At 37.6% G+C, this 23,405-nt stretch overlaps 3 protein-coding genes and 1 pseudogene across 4 annotated transcripts; 2 read left to right on the plus strand and 2 right to left on the minus strand.

Annotated features, from left to right (window-relative positions):
- The first annotated feature begins 718 nt into the window (after positions 1 to 718).
- LOC148196441 (putative caffeoyl-CoA O-methyltransferase At4g26220) lies at positions 719 to 2,603 on the plus strand (annotated as a pseudogene). The gene is made up of 4 exons (XR_015780864.1): positions 719 to 1,090; positions 1,168 to 1,247; positions 1,642 to 1,926; positions 2,128 to 2,603. The product of XR_015780864.1 is annotated as a putative caffeoyl-CoA O-methyltransferase At4g26220 (transcript).
- Positions 2,604 to 10,940: 8,337 nt separating this feature from the next.
- Positions 10,941 to 12,119, minus strand: LOC124848775 (uncharacterized). Its single transcript, XM_047326560.1, has one exon. The coding sequence runs from the start codon at positions 12,117 to 12,119 to the stop codon at positions 10,941 to 10,943; it is 1,179 nt and encodes a 392-aa protein (XP_047182516.1).
- Positions 12,120 to 13,411: 1,292 nt separating this feature from the next.
- On the plus strand, positions 13,412 to 14,479 carry LOC148196442 (putative caffeoyl-CoA O-methyltransferase At4g26220). Its single transcript, XM_088094633.1, has 3 exons — positions 13,412 to 13,551; positions 13,630 to 13,761; positions 13,963 to 14,479. Exons 1-3 carry the CDS (start codon positions 13,414 to 13,416, stop codon positions 14,251 to 14,253), a joined length of 561 nt encoding a protein of 186 aa, XP_087950759.1. The 5' UTR covers positions 13,412 to 13,413; the 3' UTR covers positions 14,254 to 14,479.
- Positions 14,480 to 15,170: 691 nt separating this feature from the next.
- Positions 15,171 to 16,498, minus strand: LOC148196443 (small ribosomal subunit protein uS8my-like). Its single transcript, XM_088094775.1, has 3 exons — positions 16,308 to 16,498; positions 15,792 to 15,952; positions 15,171 to 15,641 (listed from the first exon to the last, which is right to left on the minus strand). The coding sequence occupies exons 1-3, from the start codon at positions 16,435 to 16,437 to the stop codon at positions 15,543 to 15,545; spliced, it is 390 nt and encodes a 129-aa protein (XP_087950901.1). The 5' UTR covers positions 16,438 to 16,498; the 3' UTR covers positions 15,171 to 15,542.
- Positions 16,499 to 23,405: the final 6,907 nt, after the last annotated feature.

Here is a 23,405-nt window from a genome sequence, read left to right on the forward strand (position 1 = left end):
CTGATTTTTTTTTTCTGGAAATCTTTTTCAAAAGATGACTTCAGAGATTTATTTTCGGAATAATAACTTATTTGAATGATTTTTTTGAAGAAAAAAGTTTTTTTAACAATTTTTTAGATAATTTTTTTATAAGTTGTGATTGATTATTTAAAATATACGAAATAATAAAATAATAATACATAATTTATTGTCAAAAAAATTATTAAAATATAATTACTTTTTTTTTAAATATTTTCTTTTCTATCATTATTTCCCGTCACCTTTCTTTTTCTTCCTGAATCTCTAGATAAAAGGAAAAATATTATTTAAGACACCTAAATATTTTTATTAATTTAATTTTATCTTTTTTTTCTTGAAAAAATGCAGAATTTAATATTTTTTAAGATCATTTTTACTTTTAAATTCTATGTTAAATAAATGTAAAAGTGGATAAGTTACTCTAACAAAAATAAATAAAAGCTACGAAAAGGAACAGTTAAATAAATGAATTTGGTAGCTGTGTTGAAAACGTGGGTTGCTGTTGCTATCATGGTGTTCCTGTCGGTGGCATCCAATGATTGCGAAAGGGAAGGAGAACAACGACCTCTGGTGGTTATGGTGATAACAGTGACATGCATAAGGATGAGCAACTTCTCACATCATTGTTATAAAAAAAGGTTGATAGAGTAGTTTCCATCCTCTAATGACGTCATCGGCTAAAACAAAAATTTTGTAACGTAATTGGCACCTTAATCGGGTACTGGCTTCCCTCGAAGAAGAAACATGAAATAAACCTGAAGGTGACAGCAATTTTAACTTTTTAAGAAAGTTTAGTTATTGAAAAATTTGGTAAAATTTAGAACTTCAAAATACCCACATAAAAGGACAAAGGTAGTTGAATCATTCAAGACATATTCACACCGCCTTCATTGCTTGTTGAAATGGTGGTTGCGACCTGCAACCTCCGCTTCACTTCTTTTAAAATGGCCGAAACAGGGGACGCATTGTAAGTCCAACACAAAAAAAAAACAAAGAGAAAAACAGAGGCTTAACAAAGCATAGAGAAATGTCCGCTAATCCAGCAATACTGCAGAGTGAGAAGTTGACCAAGGTAGGCTTATCGTTCAAACAGTACTTTTTCCTTCGCTTCATTTTCAAAAATTATTCAATTCAACAATGTTGTGGCAGTATATACTGGAGACTAGCGTTTACCCTCGAGAAGCCGAGACTCTCAAAGAGCTAAGGAATGCCACCGCAACACACCCTTGGTAATTATTCTCTGCCACAATTCTGTCTCAAGACATGTTGACATTATTAAAATCAACAAAGACAAAGTCTTTTATCATAGTTAATGTCTCGGTTGAAACTCGAAAGACTGCTATAAGTTTCAGTTTTTGGTACGAGGCTTAGTCAGAATTATAACCTGTTTACTTTTACATTGCATCTTGTAGATCTGCTTCTTTTTTATGTTTCTTGCTTTTAGCTTCTACATCGTTTTAATGAATTTGTGGTGTGGTTATTGTGTTGATCGTGGTCCCCATTCTCAGGATCTACCTAGAGTTTTTCACTCATCTGAATATTTGCGGTAGCAATGTCTGTGCTCAACTAGTAAACAATAAAGGGATTTGTTTCATAAATTTAGTTACCATTTTCACTCTGCAGGGGATTTATGGGCGCTGATCCTGATGCGGGTCAGCTAATGGCCTTGCTCTTCAAGCTGTTGAATGCTAAAAAGACCATTGAAGTGGGAGTTTTTACAGGATACTCTCTTCTCCTCACTGCACTAACCATTCCAGACGATGGAAAGGTTTGCACTTTTCTTTGTTATTTGGTACGTTTAATATGTCTGTTTTATGTCACCAACTCCATTGTCTGTGTGGTGTAGAGCACAAGATCGACTTCATTCAGTCTCCAGCTCTACCTGTTCTTGATAAACTATTAGAAGACGTGAGTATGATTCTGTGTTGCTGTCATGTTACTGACATAACAATGTCATATTACGAGACAGAAAATTGTCTATAATAAATTAAGACCCTAGTTTTTGTTTTTTCTTTTGTTTCTTTCTCCCTTGTACGTAAGAGGATCTAACTCCTTTTACTTTATAGTTAGTTTTTGTTTGATATTTTGGTTCTGTTTCTTCTGTTACAGGATTCAAATAAGGATAGTTTTGACTTTGCCTTCGTTGATGCTGATAAAGATAACTACTGGAATTACCACGAGCGACTTCTTAAACTGGTGAAGATTGGTGGGTTAATAATCTATGATAACACCCTCTGGGGTGGAACTGTTGTCTGGCCTGTAGAGGATGTTCCAATACCCAAAAGAAAAAAACAGGCAGGCTGTTGTAGCTTTCAACAAAGCAATTGCAGATGATTCTCGTGTTGAAATTTCTGCTGTTTCAATTGGTGATGGCTTCACTATTTGCAGGCGTGCGCAATGAACACCATTTTCGAATGTTTCGTACTATGATCCAAGTTAACTTAATGTACCATGTTTTTGGTTTTTCATTCTGCTTTTTCTGTGGGTGGTTAAAATTGATTTCCTCAAACTGTGGGGTTTCTGATTTGACTGTAATGTGAATCACCGAGTGTTGCCATTTACGATTAATAAAATAAAACGTCTGATTCTTTGTGAGAAAACTCAATGTCTCTAAACAATTGAAGATCACCTACAAATATTTGTTTAACTAAACATATAAAACATATAAATATAAATCACATGTGATAGCCAACCAAATTCTAACTTGTGTATGGATATATTTGTTTTTAATATATTAGACATCCAAATCCATTCGATTTGAATTAATATTATTTGAAATTATTATTTTTGGATAAATCAATTCAAATTTATTCAATTTAAATTTTTTTATTTAACCGAAATTACCATTTAATTAAAAAAAATATTTAAATATCAAATAATACTATTTAATGACTAAAAACATTTGTAATCAACATTTAATAAAATTGAAACAAGCTAACGTTCATGTTAATAATAAAAAAAATTCAATATAAACATTAACCAAAACAATAATTATGACGGGCTTAGGTAAAAATAATGTCTAATTCACATATGTCAACAGTTGGCCGATCAATTTTTAGTCTATTGTAACACTCCGATTTTTGAGATATCACGGTGTAATTTTTCTTTTTTAGAACATAACCTTTCCATAAAATATTCATTAATGCAGAAGCTAAACATAATTATAAACATCGCTTGAAGTCTTTAGAATATCACTTTTACATAAAAAAAATACCAAGTTTTAAAACTTTTAAATACAAAATACTAAATTCCCAAAACAAAGATTCCAACTCTCGTAAGCTACTTCGATCCGGTCTTATCTGCAAGACCATATACTCCCGTACAAGTACGATCATTGTAGGTGGAAACCACAATCACAACATGCAAAGGTGAGCAACTAGAAATAACATCATAGCATGTAACATAGTAAAACAACATGAAACACAAACCATAACTAGTCATGGTAACATATCTCCACTCATAAATAATATCACAATCACTCCATTCATAAACCAATGTCATTTTCTTGTACTTTGTCGTCCCTACCTGTTACGCAAAACAGGACGATTCGAGTCGTCCTCTATCGCAACTTCGGACTATGTCCCCGACTTTTCAAGCCTTTTGGGCGAGACATTCACCTCCTTGCGCAAAAGGAAGTGACGCTCGAATCTTTGTCTCTATACGAGAGTCAACATCCTTATCGTAGCGCAATTCGAAAAGCTCACACAAACGCCAACAGTATGAGGAAAATGACATAGTTTCATGTTCACATCACAATTCCATACACCATCTCATTATCACACATTCCTCCACAAATCATAAGATCTATCTTACTATTCTCAAAATATACATAGTCTCAACAATATGCATTGCTCACCAATCACAATACTTATAATACAAACTCAATACTTTTCATACATAGTCTCAATACTATACATTAACTCATCAAACACAAGGTTTTACTACACTATATCAAATATTACGACTTGATATACAAGACCACAACACCTTATAAAAATACTACGACTTACAAAGACATATAAAATTACTACAACTTTTATAAAATACCATTACAACACAAAAATATTCAACTTTTATTATTTTATTTATACATAATAATTCCTCATATTAAATTATGAAAATCATCTGTGTCATCTCTTAACTTATAAATACTCGCTAACAAAACAGCAAACTACTTTTATTATAGTATTATATAATTAAATTTTGTGCCAGTCAAGAGATAAATCAATTGCCAAACTTAATAATTCTCCTATTTATATATATATATATATATATATATATATATATATATCATAATATAATATAAAAAGAACTTTAAGTTATCTTAACGGTTCCAGTATTACCTCATCTCATGAAACTACCCTTACTTCTCCCACACAATCCTTCACGCACATACCTATATTATATATTTTATCACAACCCCATTCTTCCTTCCTCTTCACCTATATTCATCTTATACTGCACAGGCTCATTATAACGTAAAGAAAATATCTTAAACCTTACATATCCATGATATATCCTAGCTACTCCCCTTACCTGGATTTCAGTAGAAAATTCTTAGCATTCTTATTCCCACTCACTAGCTCATGGTGGTGCAAGGGATAAAATCTCTCTCTCCAGCACTCTCTCTTTTGAGGTGAAAGGATACTACTACGGTTTATTCTCACGACTTCTGAATGTGTTTTTATTGGACTTGACCTACTATAGTTTTTAACACCCTCTCCTACTACTCTCAAATCTTACCAAAAATAATTTTCTAAAATTAAGGAAACCAACTGAAATTATAATGCCCTACAAAACTTCCACGAAGCAAATTTCTTCTCATTAAAAAAATATAACAACGTCATGCAAAAGGTAAATGAATCTATCCCAACCCAACACTATGGCATACAAAAATAAAAGAAACAAAATCGACTCTTTTCAATTATTGGTTACACCAGACGCTGTCCCACAAGACTACTACTATCAGCACCACCTCATTTACCACCAGAACCCATTCAAATTGTTGAAATAATAACACAAATAATATTATATGAACTTTACTTTAAGCATTTTGGAAATTTATGATAAAAACAATTACTAATTAATTTTTATACAATTCTAAATAATTTTATCACCCAATAACACATCATAAATAAGTATTTATTTATAAAAGGTATTAAAATAAAAATAAAAGTTATTTTTATTTTATCCAAATTTTACATATATCAAGTAAGAAATAAACTAGTTTGCAAAAAAAAAAATCATAACAATTTATGTAAAAAATAAATTTATCGATATTAATAAGAAAACATGATCGAATTAATTAAAAAGTAATCATCTTAATTATATTTTAATCTCCCAAACTAAAATTAAGCTGAAGAGAAAATATGAAAACTAAATATATAAAGTAAAAAACATGAAAATTTTAAAATTTTAAAATAAAATTTAAAAGTTTATATTTTTCACTAATTCAATTACTCATGAAATTTTAATTTTTTTATCAAAATAATATTTTTTTATTGTAAGTTAAAATTCTTCTTTAAGTCAAACAATGTATATACTAATACTATAGACACATTTACCGCAAAGAAAATAATTATCTTTGGATAATCTTTTGGAAAAAGAAAACACCTGTCAATTTATTGAATTTTCGCTTTTACCCTTATTTGAAAGTGACATTCCCGCTTTTGCCCTTATTTGAAACTTACTTCCCGAAAATGCAATCCGGAAATAGAAAATGTATTTCGGAATTTTGTTTCTGGAAAAGGAAAATATATTTCTGATTTTTTTTGGAAATCTGTTTCAAAAGCTGACTTTCGAATTTTTTTTTTGAATAATGATTTATCTCTTCTAGAAACACCGAAATATGTATTTTTTCTATCAGAATCTATTTTTTCCGGTCAACTTTTTCCCCTTTCCGGAATCGATTTTTTGTCAGTCACGTATTCTTTAAGAAAAATAAACAAAAGCTACCACAATCAAGAGTTAAATAAATGAAGGAAAATATATTTTTAACAATTTCTTTTAATAACTTTGTTAAAGAAATGAAGGAAAATATTTTTTTAATAATTTTTTTTGTGACATCCCAAAATATATAGCAATGTATATATGTAGAATGTATCGATTATAATAATAGAAAGCAGTTAAGAGTACACAATAGATAGGATTAAGGAGTACAGTTATCCAAGTCTGGCTGGGAAGTCTTAAAACTTAAGAACAAGTTCATAATTCTCCAAAATACATGATTGAATAAAGATTCAATGGGACCTAAAGAGTATTTCCAAAATACAGATCATGATAAAATGAAGGCTAGAAGTCTTCCAAATTAAAGAGCTATATAAAATAAGAGCTAGTAGAAATCCTAAGCACTAGGGGTTGGGTCTTCCTCAACTTCCAAAGCTTGCTCCAATGGTACATCATCACCTACTGCTCACATCCAAAGGATTGGATGATCATCGCAAGGGAGAAGACAAACACATGCAACACATACAATGCAAGGGTGAGCTAGATATAAAAAACATGTTATCTCATAACACAGTTAATTCATGTCATCATACCTAGATACATATACAAAAAAATTAAAGTATACTTATAACCCACATTTCATAACCTCATACGACTCATATTTACACTCGCATAGTTCAGCTGGTCTTTCTCCAACACTATACAAGGTAAATCCCCAACACACGACTCATATTTACACTCGCATAGTTCAGCTGGTCTTTCTCCAACACTATACAAGGTAAATCCCCAACACACGACTCATCCGGATTTGTATAACTGTCGAACTATTGGTCGTCTTTGCACTTGCGTAGTTCAGCTGGCACTCCCCAACACTAGCAAGGTAAATCCCCCAAATCTGTCTATGTCTAAACTCTAAGACTATAGACGAGGACCTCCCTCTACTCTCACCACTCACATTGTCCTTCTCTATTTGAGCATGAACAATGCTTTGAGTTTAGGGATAGACATACCAGTTCAAAGCTCCATACAGTTATACAGAACAACATCATCACCCCACACATCACTTTCATCCATCTCTCCCCGAGATGTCCTCTTCATATTCATTTACATCATCATACAACATCAACCATGTCATAAACACAACTCATAAATTACATACTTTCACAAAACCATCACGTATTAACACAAACTTCTTTCGGACTTTTAATGTTCAATACCTAAGTAATTCAAACAGCTTGGAGACCCTCACCAATGGATCCGGAAGGGTCAAAAACCCCCAGAACGAACTAAAGAACGTCCAAAACGGACATCCAGAACCCCGAAAACCACCCAAAACTGTCCGGAATGATTTTCCGACGACAATAATCGATTATCATATGTGATAATCGATTATTTGCGAGAGTTTTGAAGAGGATACAACTCTCTGACTAAAATAATCGATTATCAAGTGAGATAATCGATTATTCTTATCAGTTTTTGACATCAACGTGATTTTTCTGGTTTTGGTGCATCTTAGACATATCCAAATGAACAAATTAAAATCTGTAACTCTAATATTGATATGAAACATGTTTATAGATGAAAGTAAAGCCTTGCATTGGTCATTTGGATAAGAATTAGATGTACTAAACCAACTCAATTTCTACTCCAAAACATCTAACTCAATAACTAGAGGACCCCAAACCCAATTTTATTAACTCAGGACCCAATTTCAATCCTACCATGTTGCTAATGGCTTTGCTCAATTTTATGATCCTAACCAGTTCTAATAGACTCATATCAGCCAGCCCCCACTGTCCAATTTCACTCAAGACTCCCTAGGCTCAAATCCTCTACCTCAGATCCTCTCAAAAGGCATAAAACATTACTCTCTTAACCCTTTACTCTTCTCGCAAGACCAACTCATCACTTCCATTCCAACCACTTTTTACTACCCAGTTGGTCAACGGAGAAGAATCAGACGTCTGAACGCATCAGTCTCACCTTCGACGCCAACACATATGACTAGTCACAACGTACTGGACCAGGCCAGGGCTGCTCTATGATCAGGGATGTGCCAACTCAGGTTTTTAAGATTCCTCTATCCTACCAACATAGTACTCTGAACAGGTCCCAATTCAGTAACCTAAGTTATCCAAACTGCCCTATAGTGTTTTAGACTCTACTTGCCCCATTTCCCTTATCTCACTTCCCTTTACCGTAAGCTAACACAGTACCTGCACACCTATTTATTAACCCCAAGACCAACATTAGATACTCCAGTCCTCTCCAACAACAGTCAATACAACCAACAAATATATCCAGGTAAAATCAACATCAGTACAACATGATCACACAATTTCTTCATTTTCAACCAACACAATTTAAACATGTTCAGCACCAAAACAACATAACAGTAAAAAGCAAAATAAATCAGACAAGCATATCATACATCATCTAAAATTGTAACTAGCTCCCCTTACCTTGAAGTTGAGCAGTACAACCAGCTATAGTGCCCTAACAGTGCCTTCACAGTGAAGACCCAAACAGTGCCCTACAACCACCTAAATGGTAAGGAAAACAGCTCTTAGAGCTAGAATAGACAGAGAATGAAATAAAAGAGCACCACTAGTTGCATAGAACCAATAAAGTTGCATGCCCTAGGGTCAAGAAAAGGGAAAAATTGACTTACCCGCTCAAATGGAAATTTAATCGGATGGAGGGGAAGCTCTCAACTCCGTGAGCGAAAGGACACCACCTATTCGAAATTTCAACGGTGGAAAGTGGTGGAAAGGTAGAGAGAAGTCAGAGCAAGAAGAAGAAGGAAATGAAGATGAGTCTAGAGAGAGAAAGGGAGACTGAAATTAGTTCAGAGTTGGAGAATGAAGGGACTCCTTCTAAGTTTCAGGGTGCCTTTGGCCTTTTGGGCCTGGCTGCCTCAAGAAATAGGGCCCCGTAGCCCATAAAATTCTCAGGACCTTACATTTTTGATATCTTTTTACAATTCTTACATCGTGATTAATTTGTTTGAAATATTTTTTTAAAATAAATTCAAACAATAACATATAAGGTAATAACATATTTCAAAAAATTATAAAAAGTTATTAACATATTAGAGTTCATAAATGAAAAAGTGGTTGTTTATTGCTGCCATGGTGTTAGTCTTGGCGTCGTCCAATGACTGCGAAAGGGAAGGAGAACAACGACCTCTGGTGGTTATGGTGATAACAGTGACATGCATAAGGATGAGTAACTTCTCACATCATTGTTATAAAAAAAGGTTGATATAGTACTTTCCATCCTCTAATGACATCATCGGCTAAAACAAAATTTTGTAATGTAATTGGTACCTTAATCGGGTACTGGCTTCCCTCGAAGAAGAAACATGAAATAAACCTGAAGGTGACAGCAATTTTAACTTTTTAAGAAAATTTAGTTATTGAAAAATTTGGTAAAATTTAGAACTTCAAAATACCCACATAAAAGGAAAAAGGTGTTTGGAATCATACAAGACATATTCACTCCCCCTTGATTGTTTGTTGAACAGATGAAGGAGTGGGGGTTGCAACGTGCAACCTCCGCTTCACTTCTTTTGTGATTTCATGGGGATGTCGCTCGCTCCCCACAGACGGCGCCAAAATGTTTCTGCTGAACTGGAACGGGGAAGCCTCCTGCCGCCACAGTCCTGAAACACTCTTTTTCCTGCTGTTGATGCGCTCCTTCCCTCGCCTTTGTGCTCCTCCTCCGGTTGTCGGTGTCAGTGAAATGGGGGGTGGACCTACAATGAAAACTCCAACGCTCAAGTCAGAATGGGTTTTTTCCCGTCTATCATTCTTATCAGAATAGATGCATACCTTCTCTTATTTATCTGATTTTAGGGAATATTCCCTCATCCTGCATAGTCCACTCAGAAGGTAATGAAATGATGGTGTTTAGTAATGGCTGGCGCACTAGAGGTGGAGGGACCCACCACTCGTAGCTGCTACCCCTTTAGGTGAACGGGAGACCCCTCCACTTTCTCCTTCAATTATTTGCCAATCACTCATGGGAGGATTCGATCTTCATAGTTGTTTATCGAGGCTGATCGGTGAAGACTTGTCGAGACCGAGCGGAAGGCTTGTCGAGACCGACCGCGTAAGGCCCTGTCGAGACCGAGCGGAGAGAACTCTGTCGACCGACCACGGAGGACGACCGACCGCGGAGAGCTTTGTCGAGACCCAAGCTTTGTCGAGACCCACATTAGACCGACCACGGAGGACGACCGACCGCGGAGAGCTTTGTCGAGACCCAAGCTTTGTCGAGACCCATAGTAGACCGACCACGGAGGACAACCGACCGCGGAGAGCTTTGTCGAGACCGAGCGGAAGGCTTGTCGAGGTCGACCGCGTGAGATCATGTCGAGACCCAAGCTTTGTCGAGACCCATAGTAACATAAGCCCCCCAAGTCTGAGTTAATCGTTTGGTTTTTAGCCGAACGGTTAACTATAAGACTTATGAGTTTGAGGTTTGTTCCCCTTGTTTTAAAGAGTTTGATCTTGGTGCTTCAATTTAGAATTTTACCTCTTATCCGAGCAGAATTCGTCGTTCGGTCTTCAAATATTTATAGAGGAGTTTACCTCTTATCCGAGCGGGATTTACCGTCGGTCTTCAAATATTTATAGAGGAGTTTACCTCTTATCCGAGCGGGATTTACCGTCGGTCTTCAAATATTTATAGAGGAGTTTACCTCTTATCCGAGCGGGATTTACCGTCGGTCTTCAAATATTTATAAAGGAGTTTACCTCTTATCCGAGCGGGATTTACCGTTCGGTCTTCAAATATTTATAGAGGAATTTACCTCTTATCAACTTTCTTTGAATATGATTTTATTTAGCCTCTTCGGGAGCAATTGATCGTCCTCAATTAGGTTCTTATAAGAACGTAAGTTAATAACAAAAGCATGGATCAAATGAGATCGAATTTAAACATGACAATAGTAAAATTGTTGATACTTCTTTTTAGTTAATCACTCCACGAAGCGACTGTTCCCGACTACGACTGGGACTGCGACTATAGCCATGCCGTCGTTCGTCTTTCCTGCTCGACCGGTCGGGGTTCCTTCTCGAATATCCCTCCTTAGGGGGGTCGTATCTTGCTTCCTTTATATACCTTCGTAGATGTCCTGCCCTGATAAGATTCTCTATTTCATTTTTTAACGTGATGCAGTCTTCTGTATTATGTCCATGGTTTTGGTGATACCGGCAACTTCTTCTCTCGTCTGCATTTCTTGGAGAAGACTTCCTTAAAGGTGTGATAAGTTCCGCTCTAAAGGCTTCTTCAAGGACCTTTGCTCTGGGTGCATTGAGTGTCGTATAATGGTGAAATTTGACTGGCCTGGGACACTCTCTATTCTTGTCGTTATTGCCGAACGGTCGTTTGCCGTCCTTTCCACTTCCGCCTGTATCTCCTTCTTGCTGTCGCTTCTTCTGCGACAAACACATTTCCTCCATTCGGATGAATTCAGCTGTTCGGTCTTGGAGTTCCTCCATCGTTTTTGGCGGCCGTGCATACAATTTCTCCGCAAAATATCCTGGTCTCATACACGAAGGCAGATTATTAATAATAAAAGATTGATCTACCTCTCTAACTCGTCGCGCGGTTTCAGTATATCTCTTCATAAAGGCCTTCAAAGTTTCTCCTTTCTCCTGCTTAGTGTTTATTAAATCCACTGGTGTTATCTCCTGTTTTCGATTGGACGCATATTGTCTCCTAAAGAGGTCTTCCACAGTAGCGAAGCAATCCACTGAGTTGGGAGGAAGAGTATGGTACCATTCCAAGGCCTCTTCCTTTAGTGGCAATGAGAATGCCCTACACATGATAGGGTCACTGTCTGTATAGAATGCCATTGAATTGCTGAACGTTCTTAAATGGTTGTCCGGATCAGCCGAACCATCATACTTATCTAATACGGGGGGAGCCCTTTCAGGCATTGGCGTCTGCATGATCGTTATCGTGAAAGGCAATAGACTGGTTGGTCGGGCGACCTGCAAGGGTGTCAGTTCCCTTTTAGCCCGACCGTTCGGACTGACATGATTGTGGCTTGCCTCATTGGCGTTTTCCCGATTCGAGGCGGACCGCTCGGGAGGATCCCGTTCGGCCCTTAGTGCCCTCATCTCCCCCTCATGCTTCCGCCGCATCTCTTGCTGAGTGTGTGCCTGCGCTTGTATAATATGCGCCTATGCCTCAATCTGGGCCTGCAACTCTCTTATTAAATCTCTAGTACTCTGCTCCTCCATATTTCTTGTGGTTACCATTGGGTGTCTTCAATCTCTGGTTTTTTGTGATTTCATGGGGATGCCGCTCGCTCCCCACAGACGGCGCCAAAATGTTTCTGCTGAACTGGAACGGGGAAGCCTCCTGCCGCCACAGTCCTGAAACACTCTTTTTCCTGCTGTTGATGCGCTCCTTCCCTCGCCTTTGTGCTCCTCCTCCGGTTGTCGGTGTCAGTGAAATGGGGGGTGGACCTACAATGAAAACTCCGACGCTCAAGTCAGAATGGGTTTTTTCCCGTCTATCATTCTTATCAGAATAGATGCATACCTTCTCTTATTTATCTGATTTTAGGGAATATTCCCTCATCCTGCATAGTCCACTCAGAAGGTAATGAAATGATGGTGTTTAGTAATGGCTGGCGCACTAGAGGTGGAGGGACCCACCACTCGTAGCTGCTACCCCTTTAGGTGAACGGGAGACCCCTCCACTTTCTCCTTCAATTATTTGCCAATCACTCATGGGAGGATTCGATCTTCATAGTTGTTTATCGAGGCTGATCGGTGAAGACTTGTCGAGACCGAGCGGAAGGCTTGTCGAGACCGACCGCGTAAGGCCCTGTCGAGACCGAGCGGAGATAACTCTGTCGACCGACCACGGAGGACGACCGACCGCGGAGAGCTTTGTCGAGACCCACAGTAGACCGACCACGGAGGACGACCGACCGCGTAAGGTCCTGTCGAGGCCGAGCGGAGAGAACTCTGTCGACCGACCACGGAGGACGACCGACCGCGGAGAGCTTTGTCGAGACCCAAGCTTTGTCGAGACCCATAGTAGACCGACCACGGAGGACAACCGACCGCGGAGAGCTTTGTCGAGACCGAGCGGAAGGCTTGTCGAGGTCGACCGCGTGAGATCATGTCGAGACCCAAGCTTTGTCGAGACCCATAGTAACACATTGCATCTTGTAGATTTGCTTCTTTTATGTTTCTTGTTTTTAGCTTCTACATCGTTTTAATGAATTTGTGGTGTGGTTATTGTGTTGATCGTGGTCCCCATTCTCAGAATCCACCTAGAGTTTTTCATTCATCTGAATATTTGTGTTAGCAGTGTCTGTGCTCAACTAGTAAACATTAAAGGGCTTTGTTTCTTTAATTTAGTTACCATATCCAACATCAGGAAACTGTTTGTGTTATACCATTTTCACTATGCAGGGGATTTATGGGCACTGATCCTGATGCGGGTCAGCTAATGGCCTTGCTCTTGAAGCTGTTGAATGCTAAAAAGACCATTGAAGTGGGAGTTTTTACAGGATACTCTCTTCTCCTCACTGCACTAACCATTCCAGACGATGGAAAGGTTTGCACTTTTCTTTGTTATTTGGTATGTTTAATATGTCTGTTTTATGTCACCAACTCCATTGTCTGTGTGGTGTAGATTATAGCCCTGGATCCAGATAGAGAAGCTTATGAGATAGGACTACCATTCATTAAAAAGGCTGGTGTAGAGCACAAGATCGACTTCATTCAGTCTCCAGCTCTACCTGTTCTTGATAAACTATTAGAAGACGTGAGTATGATTCTGTGTTGCTGTCATGTTACTGACATAACAATGTCATATTACGAGACAGAAAATTGTCTATAATAAATTAAGACCCTAGTTTTTGTTTTTTCTTTTGTTTCTTTCTCCCTTGTACGTAAGAGGATCTAACTCCTTTTACTTTATAGTTAGTTTTTGTTTGATATTTGGGTTCTGTTTCTTCTGTTACAGGATTCAAATAAGGATAGTTTTGACTTTGCCTTCGTTGATGCTGATAAAGATAACTACTGGAATTACCACGAGCGGCTTCTTAAACTGGTGAAGATTGGTGGGTTAATAATCTATGATAATACCCTCTGGGGTGGAACTGTTGCCTGGCCTGAAGAGGATGTTCCAATACCCAAAAGAAAATACAGGCAGGCTGTTGTAGCTTTCAACAAAGCAATTGCAGATGATTCTCGTGTTGAAATTTCTGTTGTTTCAATTGGTGATGGCTTCACTATTTGCAGGCGTGCTGAATGAACACCATTCCCAAATGTTTCGTGCTCAATAAACACCATTTCCGAATGTTTCGTGCTGTGATCCAAGTGAACTTAATGTACTGTGTTTTTGGTTTTTCATTCTGCTTTTCCTGTGGATGGTTAAAATTGATTTGCCTCAAACTGTGGGGTTATTTGACTGTAATGTGAATCACCGAGTGTTGCTGTTTACTATTAATAAAATAAAATGTGTGATTCTTGGCCTACAATGGAACGTCAAGTTTGGTATCGCAGAAATAAGGTGGATACCTAAATTAGTCCAAAAACAACATCGAGGACACTTCAATCTCACAAGAAAAACTAACCATTGAATTTCTCAAGATTATAAGATGAAACACTAATACACAAAGTAGCTAAAAACATCTACCGAATATAATTTTGAAACCTCTATACAGTGACTTTCTTCAGAAATTAAATTGAGTTGTTCAAAGCTACACATAACCAACAACCTATCACTAATTTTCGTAGATAAAAAATTAATAATGTTATTATATACGTAACAATGTAAGGGCAAGGATAGAAGGAATTTACAACTGCTACGCAAAGATCGAACGTTACAATTGAAAATTTACATACTTTACAAATGAACTGCCACACATATCACAAATGTTTCTGCACACATCTAAAATTAAAATATCAATAAACTTACTATTTTGAAATTTTCATATCTAACTAGTAATATGAATGATGCCGATGTTCACTGTCTTCCATGAAATATTAGAACAAGGTAATACTTAGAAATCTGGAGCTGAAATTTTCACTAGCAGAGGTATTTCTTATTTCATCCTAAATTAGATGGCAAATGCATTTGTACACGTCTATTTCAACATTCGTAGTTTACTGACGAGCTGAAAAATGTAGCAAAATAATTGGGCTTGAATTTGTTAAGCATATCATAAATGACTACTGAGAAACAGGGATGGAGATTAATTAAAACGTTGTCATCGTTTACATGAAATATCTTCTTATCCAAAACTGCAATTCTTGAGAAAAAGGAAACCACTGCGTAGAATGATAGAATTAACCCTGGACTACATGACTTGGAACTTGAAGTACATTAAGAAATAGGAGGCATAACATTCCTTCATGTTTAAAATACCATTTAACCAAAACAGGACTAATTTCCACAAAGCATCGAATGCAATTCATCATACTCTCCATGCATGAGCTGCTATCTTATAACATTCATACAGGAAAAAAAAATCTTTGAATGTTTATCTGGAAACATAACTGAACGTGATACACAGCCAAAATAGCATGGCAACGATCATTTCAGTGAAAGTAACCAAGAACCTGGCCGCCTACATTCTTCTTAATGGCTTCTTCATGATCCAAAACACCGTCAGGAGTAGTAATCACAACATAACCCCACTGCACACAGCAATAGAAAGGCACAATTATCTTTTTCCTTTGATTTCCATTGACATATCATTCTTAAAACACAAATTATAACAACCACAATCAGACAAAAACAGCAGTCGGAAGCTGTGACACGAAAACGAATCATTAACATAAACCAACCTGATGAGTAGGAGGAGTCTGCAATCTGTAGGCTTCAAGATCCCTTGCCTTCATATCTTTTCGGTATGTAAGAGCCTTGCAATCGTTAATCCTACCTTGTAGTTCAACCGTTATCCTCCCCACTCTATGCGGATCATAGACTTGAAAGTCTTTGATATAACCTATTAGGAATTTAAGCCAAATTAACTACACTAACAGTGGCACAGTACAGAGTAACTGTTAGAATCTTAAAGAACTTTATATCGGTTCATGGACCCTTGCAATCTTAAAGATATTTCACACACGGAAAGTCATGCTCAGACTCAGACGGAAAAGGATGACAGTAACCAAATCAACAACGAAAGTCATTCAAACTCTGATGACATAAATTTCAGAGACTGAAATCACTTTTGAAAAGCGAATTCATACCATTTCATTATTGCCAGATTTGAAATTGTGAAGCAGTTAAAAGGGGTTTCGAGTTTTAGAAAAAAGAATACAAATTATAAAAATAGTGGCTGGAGAAAGAAAAGATACCATGGTTTTTCATGATTCGGAGAAATGAAGACATAACAGTGGAAATTGGCTTGAGTTCCACCATAGCTTTCCCTCTTCTCTCTGCATTCACCATACTCCTCAAGGCATCGTTCAGGATCCTCCTTCCCATCTCTCTAAATTCTCTAACCAAACCTCCTATTTCTCTCACTAGGGTTTTCGAAATATAGTGAACTTTATGGCAAGGGCATATTCGACATTTCGCTTACGTCAAACTATGTAAATAGTTAAAATTCCAGAGTCACCCAAAAAGGATAATGACGTGGAAATGAAGTGGTATGGGGTTTTAAGTGGAGGGGTTCATTTTGTGATTTTAGAATCTGAGTTTGGGTGTCAAGAACCCTAGAGAATCGTCTCCCTTTCCAACCACTTAGAAGTGTGCCTATTGTCCATCATTGTTGGATTTTACAGTTCGTCATAACGTCTGTATGTTGTATAGTCGTCTCTCCCACTTAATGATAAGCGTTCGCGGCTGTCCAACTGTATCGATAACAAAGTCAAAATAAGTGAAAAGTTCAAGCAAAGATTTTGCACAGACAGATCAACTGTGAAAATGACATTCAAAATGAATTTTGTCTTTGCTACCATTTCCTGCATTTTGATTTTTGCAAAAAATGGTTCTTTGAACATAAAATTCTATATAAATGGCATAATAATTGTTTCGACATCAATTTTATGTTCAAAAATGGTTAAGGAATAAATTAGAATGACTCTTGTCTTTGTTACCGATGTAGTTTCTGCACTTTGAGTTTTACAAAAAGATAGTTCCTTGGATATGAAATTCTATATAAATGACATAATAATTGTCTCGACATCACTTCTATATTAAAAAATTGTTAAGGAATAAATTAGACACTTTAAGATGAATGTCATTTTTCATAGTTGACGTGTCTCTTACTTATTTTGCTTTTGCTACCAATGCAGTTTCTGCACTTTGATATTTACAAAAGATGGTTTCTTAGACATGAAATTCTATATAAATGGCATAATAATTTTGTCGACATCACTTTTATGTTCAAAAATCGTTAAAGAATAAATTAGGCACTTCAAAATGAATGTCATTTTCATAATTGACCTGCTTGTACAAAACATTTGCCTGAATTCTCCACTTATCTTCTCTTTGCTACCAATGCAGTTTTTGCACTTTGATTTTTACAGAGAATGGTTCATTATACATGAAATTCTATATAAATGGCATAACCAAATAGTCCAACGACAACGAAATGGTGAAAACGCATCCCTTTTGATGCTTGTTCCTTCCAAAGGTTCAAACGACAACAAACACTTATCGATGGATGAAAGGAATACGTCAACAGCAATACTTAGACGAATGGTAAACTCTAACAACGCATGTAAGAGAAAAAACGATTATTTAGGTTCTCTCTAACCCAAACTCAAATTCTAATTTTGAAATCACAAAATCAACTCTCCACTTGATATCCTACCTCACTTCATTTCCACTTCATTTCCACGTCATTTTTCATTTTCTAATTTATATTCCATGTGATTTTGCCACGTGACCTTTGTCAAAATATTCTCAATGTTTTCAAACTATCTTTATCCACCGAAAAACAAAACGCAAACACAAACTCTTTTCTCTCTCTCTATGTTGAATGCAATTGCGCAATTCGATTGGCGATGATGGAGGAGCTTCCGGCGTCGCTGTTGGTGGAAATTGTGAGTCGTTTAACGGACACTACCGATGTGGCGCGGTGCAGGGCGGTGTCCAAGGGTCTAAACGCGGCGTCATACGAGGTGCGGTGGCTGAACGTGGTCTGTTCCATGTCGCGCTACCTCAAGTCCCGTTCGCCGGAGACCAAGCACCTCGTCACTCCCTTCAAGACCGTTTTCCTCTCACCTCGTATTCCGCTCCACCTCCACTCTTGACTCCGTCTCGCTGGGCGTCGATCGCGCCCTCGGTGGCGTCTCCTTCGACGACGTCGAGGATGAGTCCGACGATCTCTACCTTACCGACATGAACTTCATCAGAGAGTGGCTTCCATCCATTTCCCACGCTCTGAAATCTTTCTCCATCTCCGATTTCTGGGTCCAGTCTTGTTGGCGCCGATCCGAAGCCTTGTCCCTCATCTCTTCCACCTGTTAGCTTCTTGATTCTCAATTTTTCTTTCTTCATACTTTCTTTTACAAGAATGCGGTTTCTTGCGCGTGTTTCGTATTCTTTCCGTCAGAATTGGTGTTTCAATTTGTGTTGAAGATTAACATTTGTTTAGATTACTCTGGATGAAATAATATTAAAAGAACCTAATGGTATGTTTGGAAGGTAGAATTGAAGAGAAAAACGTAATTGTCAACACCCAATTTCGTCCGAATTGACTAAATAACGACTCTCTTTTTATTCTGCCTTATTTCTATTTTCCTTATTTTTATTTTTTATTTTTACTATTTTACTTTATTTTAGTTTTTTATCCTTTTTTTTATTTTTATTTTTATTGATTTATTTATTTTATGACTTTTTTTATTTTATGTTTTATTCTATTCTTATTTATATATTATATTATTTTTATCTTTATTTTTATTTTTATTTTTATTTCTCACTTTACTTATTCTTTTTCTTTTCTTCTCTTTTTATTTTTATTATTATTATTATTATTTTATTTTATTTTATTTTTGTTTTTCTAGTTTTATCCCTTTATATTTTATTTTGTTCTAATACAATATAACTAGAAAGAAAAACAAATAAAAGAAAAAAAAGGCATTTTGTCTTTTAGTAAAAAATAAAAAAAAAAAAGGAAAAAGAGGAAGGTGTTGGCTGGGCAGTGTACGTATGTGTGCTGGAGGGGGAGAGCAGAAAACGGTTTTCTGCGAGTGGCTGGTGAGGGCAGAAACGTTTTGGAGGATACGGATTGACAAAGAGGCGTTGGGAGCGTACGAAATCAGTACAAGAATTTGGCATACAGAGAATGGAAAATTAAAAAAAATGCAGAGAGGGAGCAGAGAGGGGGGCTGTTATTTTCCGGAGACGAAAAAAAAGCAAGAACTGGGGGAGGCTTCTTCATCTTGAAGCATTGTCCACTGCTGAGGAGGAAGATACCATTTCACACGAGGAAGAAGAGGAGGAAGCCAGTCAAAGGAAGGTCGAGAACCCATCTGAGGCACGGGTTAACAAAGAATGAACCAAGCTTCAAGAGGTAAACAACCTTACACATCTGTCATCATGTTTTTCAGTGAGTTGTTTGTTGGCATTTGATATCTCAGCTCTCTGTTTCTCATTCTGAATATTACTCGCTATGTTAAGTGTGGTCGTCATTGTTGTGTGAACCCATTCTCCATCACCAAATCTTAAATCACCATCCATCCCCTACTGCAACTCTCCTTCGCCTTAAGCCCCAAGAGAATCAGGAAATTCCTTCATTCTTTGTCAATACCCACAGCCCATATCCACCCACCGACCACCAAGAATCCCACGAGACCAACTCATTAACAATGCACCGATCATAAACAATATTTTGTCAAGCAGATATTGAAACTAAGCCTTCAACTCCAATCATAACAAAATTGAATCATAAAAAACCATAAACACACACAGTTTTAAGAATAAGAAACAAAACCCAACAAAATATACCATCACCACCTTTACACCATCCACCGATCCACCAACTAATTTTATACAAAATCAAAGTTGAACCAGTGAATAACAGCCAATAAGAAAACCAAGATTGAGAGGGGAAACGAAGCAATAGAGTCAGCGGCATTGTCAATGGCGGTTCCTGGTGCTGGTGCTGTTTCCAATTGCGAGCCCGGTGGTGGCCATGGGTGATGACCAGGGGCACCAATGTCATCGGTGTTGAACTTGGGTTGTGAGTCGCCACGCGGAAGGAGAAAGAGGAGTGGCCTGATGCGTTAGCTCAGACGACGGCTCTGGCGGCATGCGTTCTGGCTGGCGGCCGGTCTTGGCGGAGGTGACGGCGCACGTGTAGAAGAAGCAAACCCCTCCTTGGGTTGCCGTTTTCGAACGGAGAAGAGGAAGATAAGGTGGTGGCGCCGCGGCCGGCAGTGGATCCGGTGGTATTCGGTGTCGCCGGCGAGGCTATGGGATGAAGTGGGTGCTTGAGTGGTGGAGCGAGTATGTGAGGGAGAGACTTTGATCTTGGATGTTGAGTGCAAGTGATAAAATGAGAGGAAGGAAGAAGAACCCTGATGAGTTTCTGAGTAAAGAAGCTTTGGGCCTAGGCCAAGAATTACGTAGCGCACCCCCACTGCCCACTCGCACCCCTGTTCCGTTTTGGGCTTCAGCCCATTCTATTTCTGCAAACAAAAATAAAAGAAGAATTGGGCCTGTGCACACTATTTCGGGATGCACCTCCAGTTTCACCCTTACACCCCTGACAGATACAAAGTTGGAGAAAAAGGTTTTGGCCCAAACTAAAGAGCCTCAACTTTACGTCACACCTCTGGTTTTTAATCTCTACACCCCTATTCTTGTTGGGCTGTTTCTCTTGCTTCATTTTTATGCTTTTGTTTCTTTATTTTTATTAGTATTTGTTTGGTTACTAGTTTTTATTGTATGTAACCCCTTTATATGATAACCCCACTCCTAGATCTTGTCTTTTATTTTTTATTTTGGTTTATTTGATGCACTTTAAACACGAAAAAGACGATAATAAAAAATAATAATAAATAATAATAATAACAAAAAATACGTTTTGAAGGTTAAGCACACGTGTGACCGCTCACGTCGTCCTTGTGCTAAAAAAAACTTTTTCTTCTTTCTTAAATAAAAATTACAAAAAATATGTTTTAAAGGTTAAGCACACGTGTGATCGCGCGCATCGTCCTTGTGCTAAAAACCTCTTCTTCTTTCTTATAAAAAATTAAAAAAATATGTATTTTAAAGGTTTAAGCACACGTGTGACCGCTCGCGTCGTCCTTGCGCTAAAAACCTCTTCTTCTTTCTTATAAAAATTATTACAAAAATATTTAAAGGTTTAAGCGCACGTGTGACCGCTCGCGTCGTCCTTGTGCTAAAAACCTCTTCTTCTTCTTATAAAAATTATTACAAAAATACGTTTTGAAGGTTAAGCACACGTGTGACCGCTCGCGTCGTCCTTGTGCTAAAAACCTTTTTCTTCTTTTCTTAAATAAAATTTCAAAAATACGTTTAAAGGTTGAACACTCGTGTGATCGTTCGCATCGTCCTAGTGTTCAATACTTTTCTCTCTTATTTACGTAATATTAAACGAGGGTATGAGTGCTCGTGCGATCGTCCGCATCAGCCTAGCACTCAATACTCTCAAGTCTTCCTAAATAAGCAAATAACGGTATGAGTGCTCGTGTGATCGTTCGCATCGTCCTAGTGCTTAATATCGTTATCTCTCTTTTCAAATATAATTAAAAATATTTAAATATCATTTTAAAGGTATGAGTACTCGTGCGACCGTTCGCGTCGGCCTAGTACTCGTTACCTTCTTTTTCTCGAAAATATTAAAAATATAAAATCTCCAAAAATTAAAAACATCTGCTTTTCCAAACAACAAACAGTCTTTCAAGCTAGAACTACGTAACCCTGATTTCTCATTTTGAATGAGAATACGTAGGAGTAAGGTCAATCCTTGTCGGGCCCAAAAAACTAAAAAATATGTTTTGTTTATTTAGAATTTTATTTTAGGGGATAATTAAACATTTTGAAAAACCACATCATATTCGTGCATTTAGTTAAAGGCACTGCCTTAGGGCAGGCGTTGTGGGGTGCTAACACCTTCCCCACGCGTAACCGACTCCCGAACCCAATCTTTGGTTTTCGTGGACCATGCTTTATCGTTTTGAGGTTTTTCCATAGTTTTCCATAATAAACTATGGTGGCGACTCCAAATCTCTTTTTAAAACCCGTTTCTTTTTGGATCATCGTCCCGTCGCGATTCCGGTTGCGACAGATGGCGACTCCACTGGGGACTTTTTTAGAGAGTCAAGCCATTTAACTATATGTGCGAATTCAATGTGGTTTTTCTTTATGTTTTTCTTCCCTTTTTCTTTATCTATCTTTGATATTTGAATAATCGCATGTGAGTAAATAACTGTTGAATATTGAACCCTAGGGTAGACAATATGTTTATATCTCCCTGGGAATTTTTCTAGTTGTTTTGCAGGTGAGGGTTTGGGTATGCATTGCATTCTTCCTTCACACACGCGCCTTATGCATATCATGAGTGAGGCCCTATACCCGGGTCTGAGCGCAACTTAGAATTAGAGGGGTTGTGTAGCGGTACTCTGGGATGTACTTCCTGTTTGGCTATCGTGAGAACCTCAGCTAGAGTCTGTTCTCTTCATTTGTGTCTTCACACCTAGTTGATTACTCGACTGTTGTGGAGATGCTATGAAGGGGGCCATAGCTCTAGTGACCGTTAACCTTTAAGTTTAGGGAACCATCTTGGTGAGATTGCATATGGTTGACCTCGAATCCGAAGCGTTGAACCTTATCTAGGGCACAAAGGGAGATGTGTGCAGCCTTATAATCCTCATTGTTTCTTAATAAAATCCAACATCTTATACATATCTTTATACCATTTTTATACACCTTTTTCTTTTCTTTCTTTCTTTTTCTCATGCATTTTTATGGTCTTGTCACTAGTTCTAGTCAGGAAATTCTAAATTTGTGACTAAGCCTTTGAGATAAAATGGAAATTAACATGAGATCTGAAGTCAAGGGGAGTTTAAGTTCAGACATTTTAAAGGAAAGGATAGCCATTGAGGCAAGGGAGGGTAATATGGATGGTCTGAGAGAACTGCTGAAGAAAATGGAGACAACCCAAAAGGATGCATTCAGGAAGGAATATGGGAATTTGTTGAGCCTGTTAGAGGTGGAAGTTCAAACACAGGCCATTACTCTTTTAGCCCAGTCTTATGAACCACCATTGAGATGTTTCACTTTCTGGGATTTCCAATTGGTGCCTATGGTAGAAGAATTCGAGCAAAATTTAGATATACCTCTCGAGGGAAAAATTCCCTACAACTACCTAGGGTAGTATACCCCTATCCTACAGCTAGCGAGAATCATGAAAATACACCCTATGCAATTGGAAAGTGGGTTCACAATCAAGGGCAAAGTGAGGGGGGTTCCTCAGG

Source organism: Vigna umbellata, chromosome 7 (assembly GCF_029865625.1).
Source record: "Vigna umbellata cultivar VRB3 chromosome 7, Vumbellata_1.0, whole genome shotgun sequence".
Lineage (NCBI taxonomy): Eukaryota > Viridiplantae > Streptophyta > Magnoliopsida > Fabales > Fabaceae > Vigna > Vigna umbellata.

Excerpts from the sequence above, each read along its gene's own strand:
- LOC124848775 (XM_047326560.1), bottom strand. The coding sequence starts at position 12,119 with ATGCGGCGGAAGCATGAGGGGGAGATGAGGGCACTAAGGGCCGAACGG.
- LOC148196442 (XM_088094633.1), top strand. The coding sequence starts at position 13,414 with ATGGGCACTGATCCTGATGCGGGTCAGCTAATGGCCTTGCTCTTGAAG. Across the intron at positions 13,552-13,629 it reads CCATTCCAGACGATGGAAAG|ATTATAGCCCTGGATCCAGA; the intron begins GTTTGCACTTTT and ends TGTGTGGTGTAG. Across the intron at positions 13,762-13,962 it reads TTGATAAACTATTAGAAGAC|GATTCAAATAAGGATAGTTT; the intron begins GTGAGTATGATT and ends CTTCTGTTACAG.
- LOC148196443 (XM_088094775.1), bottom strand. The coding sequence starts at position 16,437 with ATGGGAAGGAGGATCCTGAACGATGCCTTGAGGAGTATGGTGAATGCA. Across the intron at positions 15,953-16,307 it reads CCGAATCATGAAAAACCATG|GTTATATCAAAGACTTTCAA; the intron begins GTATCTTTTCTT and ends AATTCCTAATAG. Across the intron at positions 15,642-15,791 it reads AGACTCCTCCTACTCATCAG|TGGGGTTATGTTGTGATTAC; the intron begins GTTGGTTTATGT and ends TGCTGTGTGCAG.